This window comes from Lycorma delicatula, chromosome 4, assembly GCF_047948215.1.
Source record: "Lycorma delicatula isolate Av1 chromosome 4, ASM4794821v1, whole genome shotgun sequence".
NCBI lineage: Eukaryota > Metazoa > Arthropoda > Insecta > Hemiptera > Fulgoridae > Lycorma > Lycorma delicatula.
Genome location: NC_134458.1, coordinates 6,244,181 through 6,272,070, shown reverse-complemented (window position 1 = coordinate 6,272,070; position 27,890 = coordinate 6,244,181). Strand labels below are relative to the sequence as shown.

General features: G+C 33.1%; 1 protein-coding gene across 7 annotated transcripts in view; it reads right to left on the bottom strand.

Annotated features, from left to right (window-relative positions):
- LOC142323067 (solute carrier family 26 member 6-like) overlaps window positions 1-27,890 on the bottom strand; it is a 169,606-nt gene that overhangs the window by 73,781 nt on the left and 67,935 nt on the right. For 4 of the 7 annotated variants that reach the window (XM_075362207.1, XM_075362208.1, XM_075362211.1 and 1 more), the window contains exons 2-3: window positions 16,832-16,977; window positions 9,145-9,309 (exon numbers count right to left, since the gene is read on the bottom strand). In XM_075362207.1, the coding sequence (XP_075218322.1) occupies window positions 9,145-9,309; window positions 16,832-16,977 (311 nt within the window). Of the gene's footprint in view, window positions 1-9,144; window positions 9,310-16,831; window positions 16,978-17,162; window positions 17,316-17,521; window positions 17,664-27,890 lie in introns of those variants that run through there. The other 3 variants (XM_075362210.1, XM_075362212.1, XM_075362214.1) reach the window with 3 other exon arrangements.

Sequence of the window (27,890 nt, the reverse complement as noted above, 5' to 3'; positions counted from 1 at the left end):
AATTTGTGAATATTTCAATGGTTTATAACACAGTTAAGTTTTTGACTATAACCATAATCTTACATCTGCAGGTATAAAGATCAACCCTCTATTCCAGTTGGGACAAGTTTTTCTTTTATCGCGGTGTAAAAAGCACATACACGCACACATCTCAGGCAATCTTTCTATTGTTCGTTGACCTGCACACGCAGATGTTAGGAGATATTGTATCATATTTACAACCAATCCAGTTCATTCAACTTTATGCATAGGCTATACTTTAACAATATTATTGTATATGACATGTATCTTTAACCTTATTTTATAACTTTATTTCATTCTAATTTAATATTATTTTATATATGATTCCAATAAAAATTGAATTCAAGGATTTAATTAAAAAACGAGGCATTATGAAGAATAGTATAGCCTATTGTTTGAAAACATTCATTGAAAACTTTGATCTTAATTCAGGTGATTACGATCTATTTACCATTAAGTTTGATAAACTGTAAGAATACGAAAACCTATTTTTTGATGTTCAATCTGAAATCGAATTGCACCAAGATGCAGCAGATAAAGATCTACAGGATAGGCACACATATGATAATATTTTTGACAAACTTAAATTAAAACATAAAAAATTAGAAAATTGTTTCAAAATTTCAGAGGTAACTGATGCAACTAAAGTGATTAACAAACCTAATCCAATTTCTTTAAAACCTATACATGATGATTGAACTCTTTCACGAAGGTTTGTTGGTTGATGGGAAGGCTTGGCATAAATTCTTTGATCTTTTTAATAGTTTAGTTCATAACCGATAATAGTCTAGTCTTTAATAGTCCATAAATAGATAATAGTCCATACCGATAATAGTCTTTAATAGTTTAGTTCATAATTTTCGATAGTAGCTTTAGAGGTTGGACTGTATGTTTAGAGGTTGGACTGTATGAATGAAGACAACGCCTTGTTTCTTGTTGAATAATGGTTTAATGAATTGTCGTCTTGACAGTTAATGAAATGAATTGTAACATAACGTATAACTTGACATATAAAAATAAAAAATTAAATAAAACATTAAAGCTAACATTCATCCGAACAAAGAATGGAGTCCATACGAACTAAGAGTATGACATGACTGCCTTGGATCAGATTCGAACGCCGAATGCTAGTAACTATGATTAACACTGATTGTCCATCCGGATGAAATGAAAAATGCAACCGCACTGCGCGGGATTCTAACGTAGAATGCTAGTATGAGCTCAACTTTCCGGTGAGCACTAGCACCCACTAGATCGCAGCACTGGATGGCTTGACATGGAACGGAACACACCGCCCACCAATTATAATTGTGATACATTACATGAAATGAAACTTAATGTACAAACAAAGAGTATTACATAAAATAATTACGTAAACTTTGAATGTACAAAAATTAAAGTTAACTCAACAAATCTAATATAGATACAGGCAAAGCTTACATCTAAAACAAATTGAAATAAACAAATACATTAGGAAGACGTTAAATAAATCTCATTGATTACATTCGGAATGACTCAAGTCATTGCAAGCATTTAAATTTGGAAGAACACTCAATTTATTAATAGTTCTTTTTACTATCGTGTTATTAGTTTTCACATCAACTAATCTAACTAGTCGATCGTTACATGGATATACTTCAATAATTATTCCTAATTTCCACATCAGTGGAGGAAGATTATTTTCTTTAATTATAACTACATTGCTAACACAAATGTTATTATTTAAATTTTGCACTTACTTCTCTGTTGTAGAGAATGTACGTAGTTGTTAGACCATGCCTTCCAAAAATCTCTCAGTAATTTTTATGTAAGCTGCCACCTAGCGATCTTATTTACGTTAATGCCTGAGAAATCAGGGCTAGGTAAGGAAGTTAAAGGAGCAAAAAAAAATGAATAAATGTCCAGGAGTGAGTGGAGTGGGATCAGAGGTGTCAGATGAAGGTAAATACAATGGTCTTGAATTTAAACAGGCCTCTATTTGGATTAACGGGGTAGATAATTCTTCATAGTTGAGAACAGAATTTCCCGTGACTCTTCACAAATGAAACTTCATGCTCTTCTCAGCTTTCCATAAACTACCCCAACTAGGAGAGTATGGAGGAATGAAGGACCATTTTATGTTGTTTGAGGTACAGAAAGATTTAATTTTGGAATTAGCAGTATCGGTTTTAAGAAAATCATACATTTCTTGAAGATAGCGATTTGCACCACAAAAGTTTTTTCCATTGTTAGAAAAAAATGTGAGGGCAATCCTTGGCATCCTAAAAATCTTCGTAGAGCAGCGATAAAGCTTCCTGTTGATAAATCAGTCATGTGTTTGAAGTGTACTGCCTTTGTGCTGAGACATACAAACAATGCAATGTAAGCCTTAATAGTTGAAGGATTGGTAGATCGAGTACGCCGCTCACCATGTTGGATAAGTATTGGGCCAGCATAATCAACACCAGTTGACTGGAATGGTCTGGAAATTGTGACTCTTTCTTTTGGCAGTTGACCAAGTAAATGACTCTGAGGCTGAGCTCTAAATCGAAAACAAGTTAAACATTTATGAAGGACATAGCGAATTATGATTTTAGTGTTGACAATCCAATATTTCTGCCTAAGTGAGGAACGAATTAACTGTAATCCTCCATGGGATAATCATAAATGTTCATGAGAAATAATCAATCGAGTGAGATGACTATGAGGACTTAAAACTATAGGATGTTTAGCATTTAAAGACAAGTTTGAAAAACTTAAAAGACCTCAGACGCAAATGATACCATTTTGATCCAAAAATGGGTTAAGAGAAACTAAATTGCTTTTCCTTGATACAGCAGAATTTTTCCTTAAATCGCTTAATTCTTTAGTACAATACAATTTTTGTGTTTGACGAACAAGAATTTCAAGTGTGGAATTGATTTCTTCCAGAGAAAGATCTGACAATATACGAGTATTTTTATTTTTTAAATTATAAATGATGCGACGACAATATGAAAATATATTTAATATTTGTACAAACGATAAAATGGCTTTGAAAGCTCTACAGCTTCTGTAGTTTGAAGAGCAGCTGAAAACACACTAGTTTTGCTAGACTTCTTCTCTTCCTTGAGCGAATCTGGCGGAATCATAGAAATGATAGGCAGATTGGATGGCCAGGCATCCTCATCTTGTTTCAGAAAAGACAGACCATTCCACCAGAGTTGTGACGAGGTTAATACATCCGGCATGCAACCATGTACAGGATGTCTGTGGGGTTATCCCTTGAAGGAATGTGCTTCCATAAGCATTCCTTAGCTCTTGAATTTCGCAAACTCTATTTGCGACGAATACCTTCCATCGATTAGGAAGCGATGACAACCAGTAAAGTACTATTTTAGAATCCGACCAAAAATGGATTGAATCAAATCTTATACCTAAAATACACTTAACCTTATTGAATAAACAAGATAATAGAAGAGCCGCATTCAGCTCTAACCTAGGAATAGAAATTTGCTTGACTGGAGCAACTCTACATTTTGAACACAAGAAGTGGGTTTCAATGTGTTCATTGCTATCAACAGATCAGATGAAAAGACATGCATCATATGTGCTACTACTTGTATCACAAAAACCATGTAATTGATAACTCTTCCTAAAACTAATTTTAACTAATCTAGGAATCTTAAAATTACTTGAAGATTTGAGTTGAGAGTACAGAAAATTTCATTTTTCTGTTAACGTAGCGGGAAGAACTTCATCCCAGTGAAGGTTGGCGCACCATAACTCTTGTACGAGCACTTTAAATGGAACGACTATAGGAGCAAGTAGTCATAAAGGATCGAACAATGAAGAAATGATTGACAAAACAGAACCCTTGCTGTAAGAAGTATTACTATCTTTTAGTTTGAACTGATAAATGAAATCATCACCTTGAGGATTCCAAAATAATCCAAGAGTCTTGATATTTTCATCCTTATCTAATTTGATGAAAGAATCAGAATTGTCAAACATATCTGGAACGTTGGAATGGCATTTATGTAGTGAAAGTCCATATTTGCTAAGCAATAAAGAAACATCATTGTAAAATTGTTTCAACTGATTGATGTTGTCACAACCAGTGAGAAGATCATCGACATAAAAATCTTGCTCAATTACTTGGCAAGCTTGAGGAAAAGAGGCTTCATTTTGATTGGAAATTTCAATCAAACATCTTGTTGCTATAAAACTTGAAGGTGCTAAACTATAAGTAACTGTCTGTAAGTTATATGGAATGATTGATGAGTTGGTATCATCATACCAGAGAATTCTCAAAGATTAATGCAAATTTGTCAGTACATTTTAGGAATGTCTCCTGATAGCACGTAGCTGTGAGTTCTAAAATGAATTATAATTGAAAGTAAATCTTGTACTACTGGACCTGTAGCAAGAATTGAATTGAGTGATTGGCCATTTGAAGTTTTCACACTACCATCAAATACTACTCTTGTTTTGGTAGTGGTGGAAGATTCACGAAATATTGCGTGATGAGGCAAATAAAAGGTTTCAGATGGAACCTTGGACTGAGATGAATCTACAGGTTGCATGTGATCTAATTCTTGATATTCTTTCATGAAATGGAAGTAGTCTTCCTTGAATTTAGGATTTTTCTTACATCTACGCTGTAATAAATTTAAACGATGCCTTGCATTCTCATAAGAATCTCCTAAAGCAAAGTTTTCCTTACGAGGAAGAGATACAACAAATCTGCCTTTGTCATCACGAAAGGTATTTTCCAGGAAATGTTTTTCGCAGAAAGATTCCTCCTTGGTCGGTAAACGATTTTCGATCTCTTCAAATCTCCAAAATGACTAATTGAGAGGAAAGCTGTTCATTGCTGACAAAAAGTGATATTGAATCTGAATCATTTTTCCGTTTACTAGATTTAGTAGGGATCTGACCCGAGGCTATGAAACCAAGACTAGTTTTTTGAAGTATGGTATGATAAGAATTATGAGAATTGAACAGACTTAAGTAGAGAAAGATGATACTGAGCGCCTAGGAGAATGTCGATTTGCCCAGGAATATTAAAATTGGGATTGGCAAGGAAAAGTTGAGAAGGAATTTCCCAGTCAGTTACGTTTAAAAAATCATTAGATAACAGACCTGTAATAGATGGCAGTACATGACATTTCAAATTAAAATTAAAGTTTTCATACTTAGAATTAATATTTAAATCAATACATAGCTTAGATTTAGTAACAACATTACTAATACCTGTGATCGGCATGAGAATAGATTTGGTTTTAAGCCCAAGTTTGGTGGCAAACCTTTCAATACAAAATGAAATCATCGAAGTGGACTCAAGTAAGACCCTGGCGTGGATGAAATTACCTTTTTTATCTTTTACATTAACTACAGCTGTTACAAGTAAAACAGACTTGTTAGGTTCTGACTTTAAAGTACAATATGAACTACTAGCTGAAGGAGCTTGATTTTGCTTTGAAAATTTATTTGCTGCGTCTTGCAGCGTTTTATCTAAATGAATTAGTGTATGATGCTTCCGTGAGAATTTTTTACATTTATGATTCCTTGGGCAATCTTTGACAATATGTTATTTACTTAAACAATTAAGACGTAATTTTTCTTGAAATACAAAGCTTTTTCTTTTGTTAACATTATAACTTAAAAACTTATCACATCGATACAATGGATGGTTGCTAGTTTTACCTAATGTACACATAAAATTATTAGAATTATTTACATAAAATACATTTTTACTAGAACTAGGTTTTGAATAATCATATTTGTTGCTGCTAAATCCTACATTAGGCGGCTGTGGTTTTTGATTACTTTGAATCATGTCTGTGGATTCAAGTAGTTTACGCTTACATTCTAAGAAAGAAATGAGTTGTTCTAACTTTGGAAATGTATTATTTTCCAATGTTTTTTCCCAGTCTCTTAAGTATTTAGGTTTAAGTTTTGTGTAATTAACTGTATTACAATAAATTCTAAATAGTCAATATTTAGATTTTTCAATGCATTAATGTTTGAATTAACTTGGTCAATGAACTTAGATAAATTTTCAGAATTTTCCTTTTTTAATGGTTTTAAATTAATAATTTCTAAAGCATGTTTAGCTGCTATTAGCCTTTTGTTATCATAACGAGCTTTAAGTAGTTCTATTGCAGTTTCATAATTTTTTGATGTTACTGATAAATGTTTTACTACGTCAAGAGCATTGCCTCTTAAGAAATTTGTAAGGTTATAAAATTTTTCATATATATTAAAGCAAATCTCAAAGTTTAAATTTATATTCTCAGTGGCTTAATATTTAAAAGATATGACAGGCAGACTCTTGATGGTTAGGGTGGAGCTTACAGAAAACAGTTTGGTTTTCAAGCGGTATTATTTTGTTTAATAAACTATTAATACCAGTATGAGAGTTATTAGTCAATGTTTTTAAAAACAAATTGAAAAACTGGTCATAAAACTGGTCAAACTGGTCATATGCAAATCCTTTCTATAGACTCAATGAATTTGGAGGCTGAAATTGTTAATTTATAAATTCTTTTTAAACCATACCTTACCAGTAACTTTTAGATTATATTCCTTTTAAATGTAAAATTCATTTTTCCTTCTTAGTTTTTGTTTATTTTTATTGTACAAGCTATTATTCATATACTGAATGATGTGCATATTATTTCATAATATGGTTTGATCAGCAAGTACACTATTATTATTATTTTTATTAATACTTACATTCTAATGCAATGCTATATCTAATAGGCCTACATAAATAAATCACAAATTTAAAATGATAAAATACAAGGGGTGTACCCAAAAAAAATTGAGAATTATTTATTTAAATTCCTTTTATTTAAGATAACATCTTGAAAGCATCAATCCCCTTCAAAATAATGTCCATTAGATGATTATGCACTTGTCCCCATAGTTTTTTCACTGTTTGAAACATTTTAAAAAATTTTCTGAACTAATGGCGTTAAGTGCCTCTAGCAATTTTTTCTTAACCTCTTCTAGTCCTGAAAATGCTTTCCCCCTAGATTTTTCTTCATTCTTGGGAACAAGAAGAAGTTACAGGGGCTAGGTTGGGTGAGTGTGGGGGGTGATAAACTGTTGTCATGCCATTTTTCATAAAAACTGGTTGATTTTCAACACTGTGTGTGCAGATGGATTGTAATAATGAAGCAACTAGTCCCCTGGTCACCACAATGTAGGTCTTTTTCCTCACTGCCTCATGCAATCGCTTCAGCAGTTGCAGATAATACTGTTGATTCACTCTGTTGCCCTGAGGAACAATTTCAATATGAACAACTCCTTTGATAACAAACAGACTATCATGGATGTCACTTGCTGTGCTTTTTTTAGCCTGGGCGATGAAGCTGTCCTCCACTGGCTGGACTGTGTTTTGGTTTCAGGGTCATAGCTGTAACACCAAGATTCATTCTCTTGTTATGACTTATAATAAAAAAATCCAGGTCACTTTGTACCTTTAAATTCCTGGTTCAATCTAAGACAGTTCTCCCTCTGTCATTGGAAAGCAGTCGTGGAACAAATTTTTCCACAACGTGTCTCATAATCAAACTTTCAGTTAGGATTCTTTGGCATGAACTCCAGGAAATTCCAGTTATTTCCTACAATTCATCAACTGTTCTGTGATGATCAAACATGATGACATCACACACTTTAATATTTATGTCTGTTCTGGACAATGAGGGGTGACCCAAACAGGGTTCATTTCAAGTGACATTTGACAACTTCTGAACTGGGCAAACCACTCATAAATTCTTGCCTAGCTTAGAGCTTCCTTCCCATAAGCTTCCCAAAGCATTAAAACTATTTCTGTTGCTGTTTTGTTTAACAAGAAACAGAATTTGATGTTGGCGCATTTCTCCTTAAAGTTTGCCATCGCAAAATCACTGAGAGCGTTGGGAGGGGCTTACAAAAACAATCACTCTGTCTGCTGCAATGATTTTCATGAATGCTACCTGGCTGACTGAGCAGGGAGAGTGACAGAATATACATTTTTTATTTTTCTGTTTAGCATCCAGAACCACCATAAGAGAAACCCTCAGCAGTTCCTCTTCAGAGGATGATATGTATGAATGTAAATGAAGTGTAGTCTTGTACAGTCTCAGGTCGACCATTCCTGAGATGTGTGGTTAATTGAAACCCAATCATCAAAGAATACCAGTATCCATGATCTAATATTCAAATCCCTATAAATGTAACTGCCTTTACTAGGATTTGAACCTTAGAACTGTCGACTTCGAAGGTTAGCTGATTTGAGATGATGAGTTCATCACTACACCAACCTGATGGGTTTACTAAACATATGTAGCATGAGAGGGCAGCACTGCCAACCTACATACCAACAGAAAATAATTCTTTTTTTTTGGTAACGCCATAAATTATTTTTCTTTATTTTAACTATTGTTAATATAATATCTCTAAAACATAAATAAATAACACTTAATCACTCATTTTGAGTTAGGTTTTTGATGTTTCCATGTACCCAGTAACAAAATTTAATTTTTCATGAATTTTGAAAGATTTTAATTTTTTTTGTAATAAAAAAACTAATTATGGAACACATCTTTTCTTGGACATAAATAATAAAGGTGCACTCATTTTAATGTGTTGTCACTCTGAACTGAAAATTTGTACTGCGCCAGCTTAGTGTTATGTAATGCAAAAGGAATCACATTTTCCACACCACCTGTCCAAGAAGACTTGAGAATAATTCACAGCAGCAAGTTTTACGTTGACTTTTTGAACATTCCTTGTAGTACACAAATACAACACACAAGTTGCAGGGAGAACTGACGAAGGATTTTTTTGATGCAATTAAGTACTTTTACTACAGTATTACTATAAAAATTTGAGGTACAATACTACAAGGATTATTAAACAATAGTCATAATAAAGAAAACTATCAAAACTAGGTAAAGATTACTATCAATAACTAAATATACATATAGATTTAAAACCCACACTAGGTATATATAAAAGAAAAAACATACATTGATCATCTACAACACACAACAGAAACAAAGTACTATTATAGAGAATTTATACTTGTAATATTAAAACTAAAAAATAAATAAAAGCTAATACATTTTGAAAAATGATTTTTTAAAACAAGCTATAAAAATGATTCAATACCTTGTGGAATGTGCATAACAGCAACAGTGATTCCAGATACAACATCATGATAAAAATCTTTCTTCCATTCATATTCTGGCAGCCATCTAAAAATTGGAAAGAAGGAAACTAGTAACGATATAGGACCACACTTCGGCAGCTGATTTTTAAACCATTTACTTAAACCTGTAAAATAACAATTATAAATGTATAAATAGTAAACCAATTAAGTAATAAATCAAATTATTTAAAAAAATAATCAAATTGTCATTGCAGGACCTGATATCTTCAAAATATATAAAACAAAAAATTCATAAATGAAACACCGAATCTGAATTTTAATTATTTGATCATTATAATTTTTAACTTTTAATTTTAAGCAGTAAAATATACGTTTATTCTGTTCAAAGTTTTTGTAAGTCATGACATCTGAAGAAAAAAATACCAAAATGATTACTTTTAACAAGTTCACTGGAGCAAATCTAATCAGCTTATCGCACTACTGCATATTTTACAAGTTACAGACTTATTCAGTAATACAATGAATTATAGAACATATATATATCTGCTATTTAGCAATTTGACAATTACATCTTAATTATGAAAATTATAGTTAATGTATTTTTTTTTATACAGTATAAGCTATATTTAGAATACTGGTGATCTACCCTATCTAAAAGTGCTAGAGAATTTAGGAAATGCTTTTTTGGCTTCTAGATTTAGTGAAGGGAAAATTCTGATATTCACCTCCCTATAGAGAGGGGGCAAACATTGTTTAAATTAACAACTGCTGGTATACACAAGTGGCTAACTAATGAAGGGACCAAGTTACTCTTGGTATAAGGAGTTTGTCCCATTACAAGTCCAACTGTCTCCACAAAGGGTGGATTAGTGATGGTGGGTGCAGGGCACTCGATTGCCTTGAGGGTAGGAAACTGCTTCCAAAGGAAAAGAAACTTCTTCAGGAACTCAACATTATTAGAATACAGAACAAAAGAAAACTGGTTAGTAAAATTCTAGTGATAATTCCTTGCATTAAGCTATGATGCTGGTTTATTCTGTTAAATATGACTAGAGTTAAAACATCTTCTCATTTGGATTTCTGGGAGAAGCAACAAAAGAAGTTAAAGGACCAATTGCGTTTAGGAATCTGGAATGTCAAAATTTTTTTACAGAATGGAAGGTTGGAGAATTTCAGGAGGGAAATGAAGATAAATAATATGGATAGGATTGAATGAAATAGGGTGGAAAGGATAGGGAGAGATAAATAGTGAAGAAGTTACTGCATTAATTCTGGAAGAAAGAAAGGAAAAAATGGAATGGGAATAATTACGAGGAATGTAGTAGTAACAAAATCGATGCAGAAGTATGTCATATAAATGACAGATCAATATAGTTAAGGATTTGGATTTTACCAAAATATTTAGTTATAGAACACAAATATATGCTGACATCAAATTATGTACAAGATATTGAAGAGCTGCATGAAACTATTGAAGATGTAATAAAATCAGAAAATAACTGCTGTAAGGTATGGACAGTTGACTGGAATGCTCTGGTCGGAGATGGTGAAGAAGGAAGCATGGTAAGAAAATTTGGCTTATAGGTAAGGAATGGAAGGAAGAACAGATTAATAGAATTTTGCAGCAGAAAAGATTATTTATAAATAATCTTGTGTTGTTTATAACCAACACTTGATTCAAATACCATGAAAGGAGCAGATGTATGTGAGTAACCCCTGAGGAAAAGCATGATATCAAATAGACCATGTCTTAGTAGATGAAAAGTATAGGAATGCTGTTAAGAAAGCCAAAGGATTACCAGGTGTAGCTATCAATAATGATCATACACTATGTATGGTACGGAAATGAGAAAGCTTTAAAGAAAGTAGAAAAAGCAAAAGTGGTTAAGAAATGGAACTTAGGAAACTTGAAGAAATTGAATATGGAAACAATGACAGAAAACCTAAGGCAATTTAAGAAAGCAAAAAGAAAATGAGAACAGTGAGAATTGGATGAGAATAAAAAATGTACCAAAGTAATATTAGCAAAGGAAGAATTAGGCTATTATGAGGGAAATAGAGCCAAGAAACCATAGGTAAAAACAGATATGCTAAAGAAATTGGAAGAAAGTGGTATAAGAACAAAACATGAGAAAATGAAAGAGTGATGCATTGCAGATTAGTTAAGGAGGGAAACACAAGAAGCTAGGAAAAGATGGTTGAAAGAAGAATGTGATGTTGTTGAGGATCAAGCCAAGAAAGGGCAGTATGATATGATGTACATGAAGGTAAAGAGCATTAAATGGGATGAATGGAAAGGGAATGGAAAAATAAGGATAAGGATAGTAAAATCAAGAGAGAAATAAGAGGAAGATGGAAGGAATAAGTGAAGAACCTGTATATGACAAAGAGAGAAACCTAAGGAACTAAACACAGAAAAGAAATAGAAGGTAGCTGAAGAGGATGAAGGACTATTGATATCAAAATGTAAAATACAGAAAGCAATTAAAGAAATGACGAATAAAAAATTGACTGGAGTAGAACTTCCCATAGAATGCTTAAAGAAGGAAGGAGTGGAAGAAATAACTGAACTGTGTAACAAGATATACAGTACGGGAGAATGGCCTGAAGACTTTGTAAAAATGCAATGATACCAATTCTGAAGAAAACAAGTACAACAAAATTTAAATATCACAGAACAAATTAAACAAATAGCCAATGCTGCTAAAATATTGTTATGAGTCCTAACCAAAGGTTGGTAGGAATAATGAAAGAAAATGCAATTTGGCTTCAGTAAAAGGAAAGGAACCAGAAATGCCATCTACTAAGAGCTATTAAGGATGGTTGTAAAGATATTTAAATAGAGGAAGAGGAATGAATCTTTGTTTCATAGATTTAGGGAAGACATTAGTAAGAGTCAAATGGGGGAAAATGATTGAGGTTCTTAAGGAGAAAAATGTAGAATGAAAGATAGATGGTTGATTAAAAAATTATATATTAGACAAACAGCAGCAATGAAAGTAAATAAGAATATGACTGACTGGTTGAGTCTGGTCGAGGTGTTAGGCAAGGATTATGGAGAAGTGTCTCTCACAGACACTGTTCAACATTTACATTGAGGATATCGAAAGGAATATATTAGAAGAAAGAAAAGAAGGAATAAGTATAGGAATATGAAAAATAAGATGCATAAGGTTTGCTGATAAGACAGTAATTCTTGCTGATGACACACACACGCTTAAAATATTGTTAACAGCTCTGGAGGAAGAATAGAAACAGTTTTTTTTTTGTCTTCAGTCATTTGACTGGTTTGATGCAGCTCTCCAAGATTCCCCATAGTGCTAGTCGTTTCATTTCAGTATACCCTCTACATCCTACATCCCTAACAATTTGTTTTACATATTCCAAACGTGGCCTGCCTACACAATTTTTTTCCTTCTACCTGTCCTTCCAATATTAAAGCGACTATTCCAGGATGCCTTAGTATGTGGCCTATAAGTCTGTCTCTTCTTTTAACTATATTGTTCCAAATGCTTCTTTCTTCATCTATTTGCCGCAATACCTCTTCATTTGTCACTTTATCCACCCATCCCTATAATTTATAGGAGAATGTTATTTTTAACATTCTCCTATAGCACCACATTTCAAAAGCTTCTAACCTTTTCTTCTCAGATACTCCGATTGTCCAAGTTTCACTTCCATATAAAGCAACACTCCAAACATACACTTTCAAAAATCTTTTCCTGACATTTAAATTAATTATTGATGTAAACAAATTATATTTCTTACTGAAGGCTCGGTTAGCTTGTGCTATTCGGCCTTTTATATCGCTCCTGCTTCGTCCATCTGTAGTAATTCTACTTCCCAAATAACAAAATTCTTCTACCTCCATAATCTTTTCTCCTCCTATTTTCACATTCAGTGGTCCATCTTTGTTATTTCTACTACATTTCATTACTTTTGTTTTGTTCTTGTTTATTTTCATGCGATAGTTCTTGCGTAGGACTTCATCTATGCCGTTCATTGTTTCTTCTAAATCCTTTTTACTCTCGGCTAGAATTACTATATCATCAGCAAATCGAAGCATCTTTATTTTTTCACCTTGTACTGTTACTCCGAATCTAAATTGTTCTTTAACATCATTAACTGCTAGTTCCATGTAAAGATTAAAAAGTAACAGAGATAGGGAACATCCTTGTCAGACTCCCTTTCTTATTACGGCTTCTTTCTTATGTTCTTGTTACTGTGTTACTGTTGCTGTTTGGTTCTTGTACATGTTAGCAATTGTTCTTCTATCTCTGTATTTGAACCCTAATTTTTTTAAAATGCTGAACAATTTATTCCAGTCTACGTTATCGAATGCCTTTTCTAGGTCTATAAACGCCAAGTATGTTGGTTTGTTTTTCTTTAATCTTCCTTCTACTATTAATCTGAGGCCTAAAATTGCTTCCCTTGTCCCTATACTTTTCCTGAAACCAAATTGATCTTCTCCTAACACTTCTTCCACTCTCCTCTCAATTCTTCTGTATAGAATTCTAGTTAAGATTTTTGATGCATGACTAGTTAAACTAATTGTTCTGTATTCTTCACATTTATCTGCCCCTGCTTTCTTTGGTATCATGACTATAACACTTTTTTTGAAGTTTGACGGAAATTCCCCTTTTTCATAAATATTACACACCAGTTTGTATAATCTATCAATTGCTTCCTCACCTGCACTGCGCAGTAATTCTACAGGTATTCCGTCTATTCCAGAAGCCTTTCTGCCATTAAAATCTTTTAATGCTCTCTTAAATTCAGATCTGAGTATTGTTTCTCCCATTTCATCCTCCTCAACTTCCTCTTCTTCCTCTATAACATCATTTTCTAATTCATTTCCTCCGTATAACTCTTCAATATATTCCACCCATCTATCGACTTTACCTTTCGTATTATATATTGGTTTACCATCTTTGTTTAACACATTATTAGATTTTAATTTATGTACCCCAAAATTTTCCTTAACTTTCCTGTATGCTCTGTCTATTTTACCAATGTTCATTTCTCTTTCCACTTCTGAACACTTTTCTTTAATCCATTCTTCTTTCGCCAGTTTGCACTTCCTGTTTATAGCATTTCTTAATTGCCGATAGTTCCTTTTACTTTCTTCATCACTAGCATTCTTATATTTTCTACGTTCATCCATCAGCTGCAATATATCGTCTGAAACCTAAGGTTTTCTGCCAGTTCTCTTTATTCCGCCTAAGTTTGCTTCTGCTGATTTAAGAATTTCCTTTTTAACATTCTCCCATTCTTCTTCTACATTTTCTACCTTATCTTTTTTACTCATACCTCTTGCGATGTCCTCCTAAAAAATCTTCTTTACCTACTCTTCCTCAAGCTTCTCTAAATTCCACCGATTCATCTGACAACTTTTCTTCAGGCTTTTAAACCCTAATCTACATTTCATTTTCACCAAATTATGGTCGCTATCAATGTCTGCTCCAGGGTAAGTTTTGCAGTCAACGAGTTGATTTCTAAATCTTTGCTTAACCATGATATTATCTATCTGATACCTTGCAGTATCGCCTGGCTTTTTCCAAGTGTATATTCTTCTATTATGATTTTTAAATTGGGTGTTGGCAATTACTAAATTATACTTCGTGCAAAACTCTATAAGTCGGTCCCCTCTTTCATTCCTTTTGCCCAGCCCGTATTCACCCACTATATTTCCTTCCTTGCCTTTTCCAATGCTTGCATTCCAATCTCTAACTATTATTAAATTTTCATCTCCTTTTACGTGTTTAATTGCTTCATCAATCTCTTCGTATACACACTCTACCTCATCATCATCATGGGCGCTTGTAGGCATATAGAAGTTAACAATCGTTGTCGGTTTAGGTTTTGATTTTATCCTTATTACAATGATTCTATCGCTATGCGTTTTGAAATACTCTATTCTCTTCCCTATCTTCTTGTTCATTATGAAACCTACTCCTGCCTGCCCATTATTTGAAGCTGAGTTAATTATTCTAAAATCACCTACCAAAAGTCGCCTTCCTCTTCCCACCGAACCTCACTAATTCCTACTACATCCACATTTATCCTATCCATTTCCCTTTTTAAATTTTCTAGCCTACCAACCTTTTTTAAACTTCTAACATTCCACGCTCCGACTCGTAGAATGTTATTTTAGAAACAGTATGAAATAAAAATAAATATAGGAAAAACTAAAGTAATAGTAAATAACAAAGAGGATTTAGAGATAAGGACAAGTGAATGATGAATAGAAAAAGTAAAAAATTAGATATTTGGGTACTATGGTGATAAAAGGGCTGGAAGAGTGCAATATTAAGGAAAAGGACAGCAATGGCAAAGGAAGCCTTCAATTAGATGAGGGGATTATTATGTGGTAAGATTTTGGACTTATAGTTAAGAAGAAGCTAGCATGTGTCTTGTATTGGAGTGAAATATGTATAATGAGGAAGAGGGAAAGGGACTGAATTGAAGCTTTTGAGATGTAGATATGGAAGATGGAGAAAATAAGATGGAAAGATAAAATGATAAAGTAATAAACAGAATTAAAAAAGAAAGAACACTTATGCAGGAAGAACACAGAAGTCAAGGAAAATGGTTAGGAGTTACTTGTATGAAATCTTGAAGAACCTATCAATTGTTTACTTCTAGGTAATTCATGGTCTCATGTGTGTTATCACTAATTTGGAAGATGGAAGAGAAATATACTGTGCCAAAAAAATCCAGATACACATTCACAGATAGAAAAAATATATACAAGCACTAGCTTTACAACTAGAATGAAACGTTGCAAATTACCTAATACAAACTAAACATAAATAGTTGTTACACATATATGTTTTACATGTAGCACAAAAAATTCATAAACTGAACACACTAAATTTGACAAACAACAACATATTAACCAGGTTTCCTAACTAACAACTGCAAACAATGATCATTAAGATAGTGTCATCTACAATACCACTAAGGAAGGAAATGCATTATATTAATGAAATGATCTGGAAGCATATTTTCTGGTATTCACATAGTTTATTTTTTAATAAATGAATAAATAAAAAAACAACACAATCGGATGTTTCTAAAGTGCAGTTTTTCATTAACTTTTTTTTTGGCCTCCAAGACCACCGTCAGCTATTGCTTCAGAGGATGAGATGAAATTATAATTTTGCAGTGTGTGAAATGCCATGCCAACCGAGATACAAACCCGGGAACTCTGGATGAAAGGCTGAGATGGTACTACTCACACCACGGAGGCCGGCAAAGTTTTTCATAACTACAGCAAATAACTACCAAACCATAAATGGCATTATAGCTGGCATTGTTTAAACAAAACAAAAAATGAAACAATAACATTCCTAATTACCATTACCTTTAATCACAAAAACTGACAACAGAGAAGAGATATTAAAACATCAAACTATATGTGAAAATATTTTTTGTATTTCACTGACATTTGTGTATGTGACAAACACACAAATTTGAGTACATTATGGTGAATTATGAAGCAGCATTTGCATCAACCCCTTCAAGCTTATTATTTTACTGATCATAGACGGTTTTTATTTTTAAAAAAATTCATAAATATTCACATACTTGTATACACTCTCCCTTTTCAAATATAATAATACTTTCTATATATATATATATATATATAATGTGCAGTATTGGTACTAACGATGAAAAACTTACCATTTTTATGATGATTGTTGGAGTAATTATAAACATTATTAAATTCTGCTTGTATATAAGGCCGTCTCTTATCATAAACAAATTCTTGTAATGAAACATCTATAACTGGGTTTATCATCAATGGATCATAATCAGTAGAAAACGGCCTGTAGAAGATGATACTATTTTAATTACATATCGCATAATTATTACAACTACAGAATTAAATTGCACAGCATAGTTCAATAAACTATATAAATTTACTAAATAAAGTATAATATAATTTAAAAATGATACATGCTAGTTTTCATTTTTATAACACTAATTGGTTTATACATATCTGGATACTTACAAGAGTTTGTAAAATCGAATAATCTTCTAATAAAACATATACCTGGTTAACATATTTATAATATTAAAAACTTACACTGTATCATGTCCAAAAATACAAAAAAAGTCTTAAAAATTACACAATTTGACATCAACCCCAAATACCACTACGAACACTCCATTACTTCCAATTAAAATTATTACCTACCTAACCACAAAGAGAATCAATAACCTATCATCAAATTAAAAACTATATATGTATATATATATATATATATATATATATATATATATAGAGTTAAGACAACAAAGCAGTTTTGCATAGTGAAAACTAAATCTAGATATTGCGGTTGATTATTTTCGATATTATTAACAACTTACCACATGGAAAATGTACTAAATAAAAACTGTAATACAAAATTTATATACAGGTGGAACAATTTTAAGGTAAATTAATAATCATATGCTATTTAACGACAAACTTTAATACTAAATAGGATACTAATTTTATTACACAGGTTATAAACGCAATGCTATCAAACATTCAACACGCCATTTAAAATTTCGTTGACGATTACAACCATTTGTCTATCCCCTGCAAAACTACCTAATGCTCCTAATAAAAGTTGCAGTACATATGCGCCAAATTTCAATTAGCGTTTCAAGCTCAAAATTGTGTTTTTTATATTGACAACTTCTTTGAAATACGATTGGATTTATTATGTATGCGACAACTAGTTGTAATTATGTTTCATAATAATAGCTTAAAGTTGAACTGTGTTAGAACCTTGAATGTTGAACTACTAGTAGAGCTAAGAAAGGTATTTAAAATTAAATTCGTTGTACAATATGATGAAATATAACATTTTCTTTTTCAGTTTAAAACGACTCACTGTCTATACATGAAATATCGTCATGCAGAGATATTTTGGGAAAAAATTTCTACATGTTTTGAAAGGTAGTCGTTTTTAATATTTTAAATTGTTTTTGTTAATTGAATCTGATTATAAACATTACCCTCAAATAAGTAAGACCGACAGACGTAATTAACGGCTCTAATTACGATACGCTAATTATGGAGTTCGACATTTGGAATTTACTAACAGAAGGTTTTATATCTTTTTTGACTCGATATTTTTAAACTTTCACTACCGTTACAGGAAGAGTTAATTAAGTTAGTTGATGTATCAAATTCATGTTTTACTACTTAAGCAATTTATAAATCTGTGAATTTCTTTATATGTAAATATTTTAAAAGATCATTCCCTGTTTGAAAAATATATTCATTACGGCGTAACATTTGTCTGAAAAATGATTTTTCATTGTATTCCTAATGATAATATTTAATTGCATATATGTAACATGAATTGTGGAACCAGATTCCAGGTCAAGTTCAACAATAGCTTTCTGTGTGTTTTGTCGGTTCTAGCATATATCTTTCTATCGATATAAGACAGCATTCACTTGTATGAAACTTTTTAGCAGCTATTAATAAATTAAGTATCAACTTCACTAACATTAATTCATTCTACAGTTTAAAATTGTAGCAATCAAGTATCAGTACAGAATACTCATTAGATTTTTATCAGTTTTCTTTTTATACCGGTAACTAAGAATAAGGTATAAAAATTTAAGAACAGAAGCCATTATCCATTATACTAGTCCTTTGTACAGATTTTTTTTAAACGCATTAATGAGTTAAAATATAACAATATAATGATAAGTGATCTTTATTGTATAAATCATTTTTTTTGCTGATTATATGTATTAGTATTTAAAATCTTGTTTTTTGGTGTATTAATAATTTCAGACAATTATTTTTTATCATAAATCCTTATCTAATATCACTTGTGTAGGTTTTACTCCCTTATTACATTCTAATTATTATTACAACCAAATTAAAAAAAAAAAAAATGTCTAAAAAAATTAAAACTTCGAAAATTAGATTATGTTCCAAAAACTAGATTGTTTCATAAACCGTCATCATCAGTAGATACCATAGTAAAGAACATATAAAATAATATCTAAAAAAAAAAAATGAAATATAATATTTGACAAATGAGCACTACAAAACTTGTTTTACTATGCTAAAACAAATATTTTTTTAGAGTAAGAACTAAAAAAATACAAATAACTATCATTCTTTTTTCTGTTGTATTTATAGTAATTACTATGAAAGTATGAGCATAGATAAAGAACTGAAAAGCAGTAAGTCATTGCTAATAAGGTTCTTTCTGAGCGTCATAAGTACCCCGAGGATGTATACTCCTCTGGGTGTCATAGGCTAATTTTAATAATTACATAACTATTTATATAAACTGCTAGTTTCTCCTCCTTTGGTACTCCTTCAAGGTAATATGATTATTAATAGACTGACAACAATAAAAGTCTCTGAATGAAACTTGTTTGAAATAAAGGTCTATGAGAAAACTATTTATGACACACAACCATTGAACTTAGGAATCTGATTATATAGAACCAGAAATGTACCATCATAAGGAAAAAATGATCTTTAATTCTAATAACTTTCCTTAGACCCCCTCCTACATTTAGTGATGAAAAAACCGAAACACTGGGATATTCAAATTTTTATCTTTAAAGATACATTTTACCATCAGAAAAAATAAAAATACCGAGCTGGAGAAATAGAGGTTCAGACAGCCCCTTACGTATCTATTCCCTCAGCCTCCTAAATTAACAAAAATTAAATTATTGTGATAATGAAATTTTTCTTTTCCAAAAGGTGTTCTAACTTCAAAGAAAATTAAAAATCACACAGATAAAGAAGAGATTCATGCTGTCTTAAAGCTTTCTAAAGCTCACAATCCCTAGCCCCCATAATTAACCATAGCAGTTTAATATTGCAGCAATCAAGTATCACCAGTATTGGCTACTCATTTGATTTTTATCTTTTTTTTGTTTTTTTTTTTTTATACTAGTAACTAAGAATAAGTTGTATCAGAATTGTTTTTTTTAATGTTTTATTTAAAAAAAGAAAAATCATTAGTTTTTTATTTTTATTTTTTTGAGGGCGAAAATCTTCTACGCGTTATCATCGCCCGGAAATTTTTTTTATAAACAAATAATGGAGAACAAGAATAGTCTAGAAAAAAAACTTACAACTAATATCATAGCTAAAATTTGAAAGAAAAACTAAAAGAAATAGAATTTGACAAAGTCCGAGACGGTGTAATGAGCCCGTTCTCGGATAGCAAAAAAAAAAGCTTAAAACCAGGTTAAAAACTAAAAATAATAAAAATGAAATAAAACTTAAAACTAATAAAAACTATTTAATAAAAAACTAAAACTAGATTAAAAATTAAAAAAAGTAGAATAGAACTTAAAACTAATATCACAGTCGGGGTATTAAAAATACCATAAATTTTTTTAAAAGAAAACTAAAATTAAAAGTAATAATAAAAACTATGTAAAATTTAACAAAGTCCGATAGGGAGTGTAAAGGCTCCCTAATCGGATAACAGAATAAAACACACAAAACCGCAAAGATTAAAATAAAAAACAAACTTATTAAAAAAAAAACATATAAGTAAAAGAATTAAATTTTTTGTATTAACCCAGCACTACGCAAAAATAGAAACATCCGGTTTAAAACTTCATTATCGTTGCTCAAGACACCACGGATGTTTCTGGGTAGTTTAAATTTACGACGCAACGCCGCAATCTATGAGTATGAAGCGCTCAGTCATGCGGCAGTTGCATCGTGCGCATAGGGGTGTGTGTCCTCCTGACATCAGGTACTCGTGTGTGACTCTCGTATGTTCGACTCTCGCAATCGACAAAGGACCAATTCCTCACGACAATATATGGGACACGTCCTTGACACCGGTCGCCATTAATAATGTAAACACCGTACATGTCGATTGCAATCTTATACGAGATTGAACGTACCGTTGTTGTTAGGAGCTGGAGAGAGTGAATTCCTTTCTTGATCTGCGAGTCAACTGGAAGACTCGCAGAGAATGGACTATCGTGGATTCCTCCGTTTTCTCGCCCTGAGCAGAACGGCTGAAGGGGTATAGTAGAGTAGCACCTCGGGTGACTAGGGACCGCCTGAACAGTTTATTGGCCGGAGGTAGGCGTGTTGGCATCGAACCACGGTTAGTTAGTAAACGTAATGGTGATTATTGTTAATGTTAGCTTTCGGCGGAATAACGATTGCACTGCCGAGGGTATGGGTAACCGTGCAGCCGTGAGGTGTAGCGTCGTTTTGACGCGAGCAGTTTTTGAATGAGCAAGCATCACTGTCGGCGGGATGGCGACTGCACTGCCGAGGGCATGGATTCCCATGCACCCGTGAGGTGTAGCGGCATCTCGACTATGGTTTATGAGTTGAATGTCACGCGGTACTCTGCGATGGAGCTGAGTGGGAGTAGGAGATCTGTTCGCCTCTCCCTGGTAGACTAGATCAGAGTCCATAATGAGATAAAGTCAGGGGGTATGAACTGAAGTGGAGTTCACTAAGGGAACTAGGAATAAATTTCGTTGTCGCGAACAACATTTTTGGTGATATGTTATTATTCAAGCGTCTCGAATTTTATGAGACATTTACACACAGATTGGCTCTATAAAATGTAGAACTAGGGGCGGGGTTCGTGCTTCCGCGAACTCGATTAGCTAGTTCAGAGGGCAACGATGTAGGACATGCAAGACGTCCAGATGAGGCCTACAGCGAAGGCAAAAGCTGAGTTTATAAACACTGATATACCGTGTCTACCGAGGCATTTACATCAGTGGCATCCCGACGAGGCCTGGCTTATTTCTATGAGATGTAAAAGGTTAGAGGGCGAAAGACGACTCTCGTTAAAGCCCATCATAGCTAGGATCGGGGGGGGGGGGGGCGGGGGTAGTGTAGCAACTGGAAGCGTCACAAGGCGGGTGTCTTCCCCTATGGGGTTGGGATATCGTGCGTATTCCTCCCATTTAGCTTTCAATGTAGGAAAGCCTCTTAACTTTTTATACAATTTCACTGTTTTAATCTCAAGTAAGAGTATGCTACGCCCAGTAAATCCAGGAGCCTGGTATACCTTAAGGGTTAATTTTTTTCCAAGCTTGAATGACTAAGGACATGAACCGAGTGCGTTTGCTACCCATTGTAGGCCAAAAATGTAGGTGCGTTATCATTCTCGATATATACCACCGGTCTGCTATCCATGAAATCCTCCGCTATGCTACCTACTAGATCAGAGGTTTGATATCCTCATTTAGGCGAGTGGGCATTGAAATCTCCCATCACCAGTGTTTGATTGTCCCAGATATTTTCCAGCCATCCCAATCCCGTAGGGGAAGACGCCCGCGTAGTGACGTTTCCGGTCGCCACCCCTCCCCCTACCCCTGATGGACTTTAATGGGAGTAAATATATTTTCCAGCCGGTAGAGATCGTACTTGTTTGTTACTGGGTTATAGATAAAATACAATTTTAACCTTCGATTGTCAATTGTTACTTGCACTTGCATAGCCTCAAGTATTTCGTTTGCATTGTACATACTTTAGTTGTAAACTAGTCCTCACTCCTATCACAATATCAGAAGCGATTTGTCGTGCCCGCTTAAGCGACGTAACTCTGTATCCTGGTAGCTGGCAATATTGTATGTCATCAGCAAATTTTCCTGCTTCCACTACGGCGAAGATGTCTATGTCGTTGTTGGTAACGAGTACTTTTAGCTCTGTATATTTATCGCGGGTCAATCCTCCGGCATTCCAAAACAGAGACTTGATTTTTAACACCGGATTTGTCAGAGGCTTTAAAAAGGCCGTTTGTTGGCCTATTCGGTATTTTAGTTGCATTATGTCGCAATGTAAATTTACGTTTACGCGCTGTTTGGCGACAACTGTTGATCGTCTGGATTACGGAGGTGGCACCACGAGCAGGCAATCAACTTCAACCCCCCCATTTTAAGAACTCTAGTGATATCCCCGTCTAGTGACATCTCGATAGTACGATCGACATCGATATGGAGTACGGTGTATTAATATCTGTAATTAATATTATCGGCACCGAATTACAATTACTTGGTGGATGTGTTTCTTGTTGGTGTCTGTTCGATGTGTAGTAGAAACATATTTCTACTCGCGTGCTGGAGAGTGAGGATACACCTGTAGAAAGTAACACAAAGTAATATGTTATGTGCTATTATTTAATACGATCTTTGAAAACTGTATTACGTATAGCTGAAATAAGTTATGCTAGCTCGTCGTAACTTTTACTAATTACAGCAAAATTCTCGCTGTACTTAAAATCCATATACCGGTTTATCTCGCTCTTTCATTCGATCGATATTATTATTTTGTACGCGATTATACTTGTATTTGGTTAGATTAAACGGGTTCGTTTTTCGACGTAGTTGAAAAATACTTTCATCAAAAAAAACAAAAAAAGATTGCATAATTAAAACAGTACACAATAAATCACGTTAAAATAAAAATTATTAAATAAACTCAGACCGTCACGTTCGTTAGCCGATGTTTCCGTATGAAATTTACATCGTTAAAGGTTTTTCGAAACTAGAAATTAGTTCTCACTATCAACCATCCGATCTAAATTATTCTTACTGTAAAATTTTGTTTTTAAGAACGGTGAGTATTTCTGCTGTCGGGATGTTTGTGAAGAGGTTTGCCGTGTCTAAGATGTTAATGTTGCGTTATAGTTTACGTTAATATGTGTTACCTCGATTGTGATCGGAAAAGAATGAAATATGTTTAAACATTAAATCGGACAAAACGATTATCGTTATTACTGTTCACCTAGGAAAATGTAAAACATGTTTGTTATATTTTTAATTCGGTTCGGTACGACTTAAAAATAATAGTTTTTGTAATTTTCAAATATTTATTTTGCTTGTTCAATAGGTTTCATGAATTTCTCCTTTCTGTTCTATTTTGTGCCGGTATCTTGGCCTCGATATATCTCTTATATTATACGTCCGTCCCGGTTATCGGTTCCGCGTATCGTAATATTTGTTTTCCTTTACGATTTAAATCCTCTGCAGTTTCTTATAAGAGCAAATTCTCTAACCGTTGTCGGTGGTAATTCTACCGGCAATTACACGGCACACCGACCTCGCCTTCTTTTGTTAATAAGATTCTGTCCGACGTCTCTCTTCTCCGATTTTATCATTTATAACTCCATCACCACGCCGGATTTTTAAAATCCTTTTGTAAAATTATATTTCAAAGACTTTATTCTTGATTCTTGTACCGTTCACGCTTCACTATCTTTAAACGCTATTCTTCGTATAAATATTCTTTGAATTTCATTCGTATCCCTAAATCTATGTTTGATACTAGCCGATTTGATTTTTATATAAAAGCTCTCTCCTGGACCGTCGATCTGCTTCTGTTATCTCTTACGTAGTACATCTTTTTTTAAATTTCACTATCTAAATGAAAAAATTGTACGACTTCATATATATCGTGTTCTCCTGTCTTCTGCGATTCGACCGTTCTGTCAATTTTCATTTCTTCTATTTTCTCTCGCGTTAAATTTCTCCCCGTCGATGAATTCATACCGTTCATTACTTCTAACTCGTTCCTAGTTTCGGTCAAAATAATAAACGATCGGCAAAAAATATAGTTTTTGTTCCAGAACCGTTACTCTGACCTCAAGTATTTTTAATTAAACAATTTATTGTTTCATCTTCCATATACGAATTAAAAAAGTAAGGGTAGACTACATCCTCATATTGCTCTTTTATCTACGACCGTTTGCATCTTTTCTCATCGTCTATTTTGATTATTGTTGTCGGTTTCTATTACTCAGTCTATTCCGTTTTACATTGTCAAGCGCCTCTTAAAAATTTTAAATCGCTACGAATGTAGGTTTGTTTTTTAACCGTCCTTTTAGAATTAATATGTTTTAATTACAAACCCTCAAAAACCTATTTCTTGTTAATAAACTACGTAAGAGATTATTATAATGATATATTTATTTAAAATTATATTGCAGAATATTAATGAATTTTACTTTCGCTTATTTCTTACGGTTTGTTGATAATGAATTATATAAGGATAACTTATTAGAAACGCATTTGTGCTTGAACGGCCTTGAATGTTTTTCCTCATTAACTTTGATTTTAATAGCGGCGATGTCAAACCTGTTGTATTCATTTCATTCTAATATTTATTACTATTATAGCAATTAGTTTTTTAACGTTTAGTTAGAAACAGTATGTAAAACCGTTTGTAACAAATAACTTGTTTAGCGATTTATTAGTTTTATAAATCGTCATCGTAACGATGATTTATTAAATTTCGTTCAAAATTTAATACCTACAATATCTTTTAGTTATCGGTTGTTCATCCTCCGACCCCGTATATTTGATAAGCCATACTCTTTCTAAAATTAAAATATTCTTTAAGAAAGGCTATTTATTTTAGAGTAAGAGAAATAGAATGTGAAATAATCCTTGAATATCATAATCCGATAAGAATATGAATATTTTATGAGATCGCTTTAGTTAAACGATTTGAATTCCTTCGACATTTAAGTAAACACAGCCGGGTTCCTCGATGCAAACCTTTTGCTGCTGTAGATTCACAGCTGTAAAATATTACCATTGCGATCAAATGCGGGTTAAGTAAGTCTCATTCAATATATTGGGATTGTTTTTTTGGGGCGCCTCCGTGATCTTATCGACCGAGTAATTATAACTCTTTCCAATAAGTACGATGATTTTCAGGGTTATTTAGCAAGATATGTCATATAAACCTTTCAAAGAAAATAAACAAGAAATGTATAGTAAAGAGTTTAGCGAATCGCATCCTGGTAGTAGAAAAAAATTATACGTAAAATTAAATTTTTAATTTTTATAAAAGATGTATTTTTTATAGAAGAAAATTCATTTTGATAATGTTTTCTTGTAGAATTAAGTTCGCTACTTAATTTTCAGATTTTTCATAATTTTTCAGAAAGTGATTTTGAGTTAATAAAAAATGTTATCGTTTAATGAAAACTTTTTTAAAGAAATAAAAATAAAATTAATAACACATATTCTAACCGCATGGAACTGTGATTCTAGATCTTTGGGAATTTTTATTCTTTTCAAGCTCCCTTCAGAGCGGTTGCAGCCACTCGCTTTAAAAGCGGTTAGGGAACCGATTTTAGTGAGCGGTAGTCGTTCATGCGGTAAATAGTTTTTACATGTTTGAAAGTTTTTTTAGCGTTCAAGTATGTCGAGAACTAGGCTTTTATATTGGACAAGTAAAATTTGTTAATATCATTGTCTTTCAGTCCTCGATACATACACTCGTTCGCCTACAGCACGTTGACCCAAAAACACAAAAAATATTTGCGATCCGCTACGTGTAACAGCAAAATCCACCTCTGTGAAATACTGATGCTGAAAGTCTAGCTAAATTAACGATAGCGCTAGCTACGTTATAACGTTATCGGACAACTTAGGAGCTAAGTTGTCCGATAAGATCTTTCTTTCTTTCTTTTTCCTGTTTAGCCTCCGGTAACTACCGTTTAGATAATACTTCAGAGGAAGAATGAGGATGATATGTATGAGTGTAGTCTTGTACATTCTCAGTTCGACCATACCTGAGATGTGTGGTTAATAGAAACCCAACCACCAAAGAACACAGGTATCCACGATCTAGTATTTAAGTCCGTGTAAAAATAGCTGGCTCTACTAGGACTTGAACGCTGGAACTCTCGACTTCCAAATCAGCTGACTTGGGAAGATGCGTTCACCACTAAGATCTGGAAGCATAATTCCATACGATTACATAGTAACTAATTTTTAATTTCTTTAGATAAAAAACTTTGATTTTTTTCATCGGATTGTTTTCTATTAATGTATTAAACTAAAATTACGTCAGAGTAGCTTTATTTAAATCATCGCTATTAGTTCCCGTGATTCCACTGTAAAATTTCAGTGTTAGCAACAAAAGTCGTTGGTTTCAGAAACCGAGTCCTCACAATCGCTATCTTTGCAAACACTTACATATCTTAATCGGCTTTTATCGTCAATAATAAGATGATGAGAATAACGCTAACGCATAACAAAAATAAACGATTACAAAAATGGCTGAATATCACTTTGTAGACGAATATATATTTATATTTTTTAGATCTAGAGGAGTAGATTTTACCCTATACGCATCCCAGAAAAGTATGGCGTTTTATACAGTTCCTGGATAGGTAACAAAGGCCTTGGACCGTTCCGCAGGCAGCATTGCCGCTCCGTCCAACTCCATTAAGGGAGCGGCTGTTCACCGTCGACTAGAAACTACTAATTCGATATTGAAGGTAGAGCTAGGTCAGTAGCTAACACGGTTTCACTAGTTCTTATGCGAGGAAGAAAGAATGAGCGATTAAAAAAGCGCAAAGGAAGGATAGATAGATGTAGAATCTTCGATCGTGGTAATTGTTTTGTTCAGGAACGATAAACTTCTTTAACTGTGGTCTATTACAGTAAATAGAAAAAATTACTATAGAAACGATGCTAAATCCTGAATGCTAAGCTATAGAGAATATTGAAAATAGAAACAATGTTTCTTGGCTAATAGGAACAGTGAAAATGTGATACAGTTTATTACGGGCAGTCGTTTTGTTTTCGTATACTATTTAAAGGTGGGAACATACGATGAGAGTACAAATTATATTGAGTGAATCGCATAGAAGGAGGGACGTCAGCCGTTTACTGTTCGTATTAAAACTAAGAGGAAATGCGATAGGAAAAGAAAAATAATATTTTAACGAATAGATTAATTTTACCTGCAGTATTT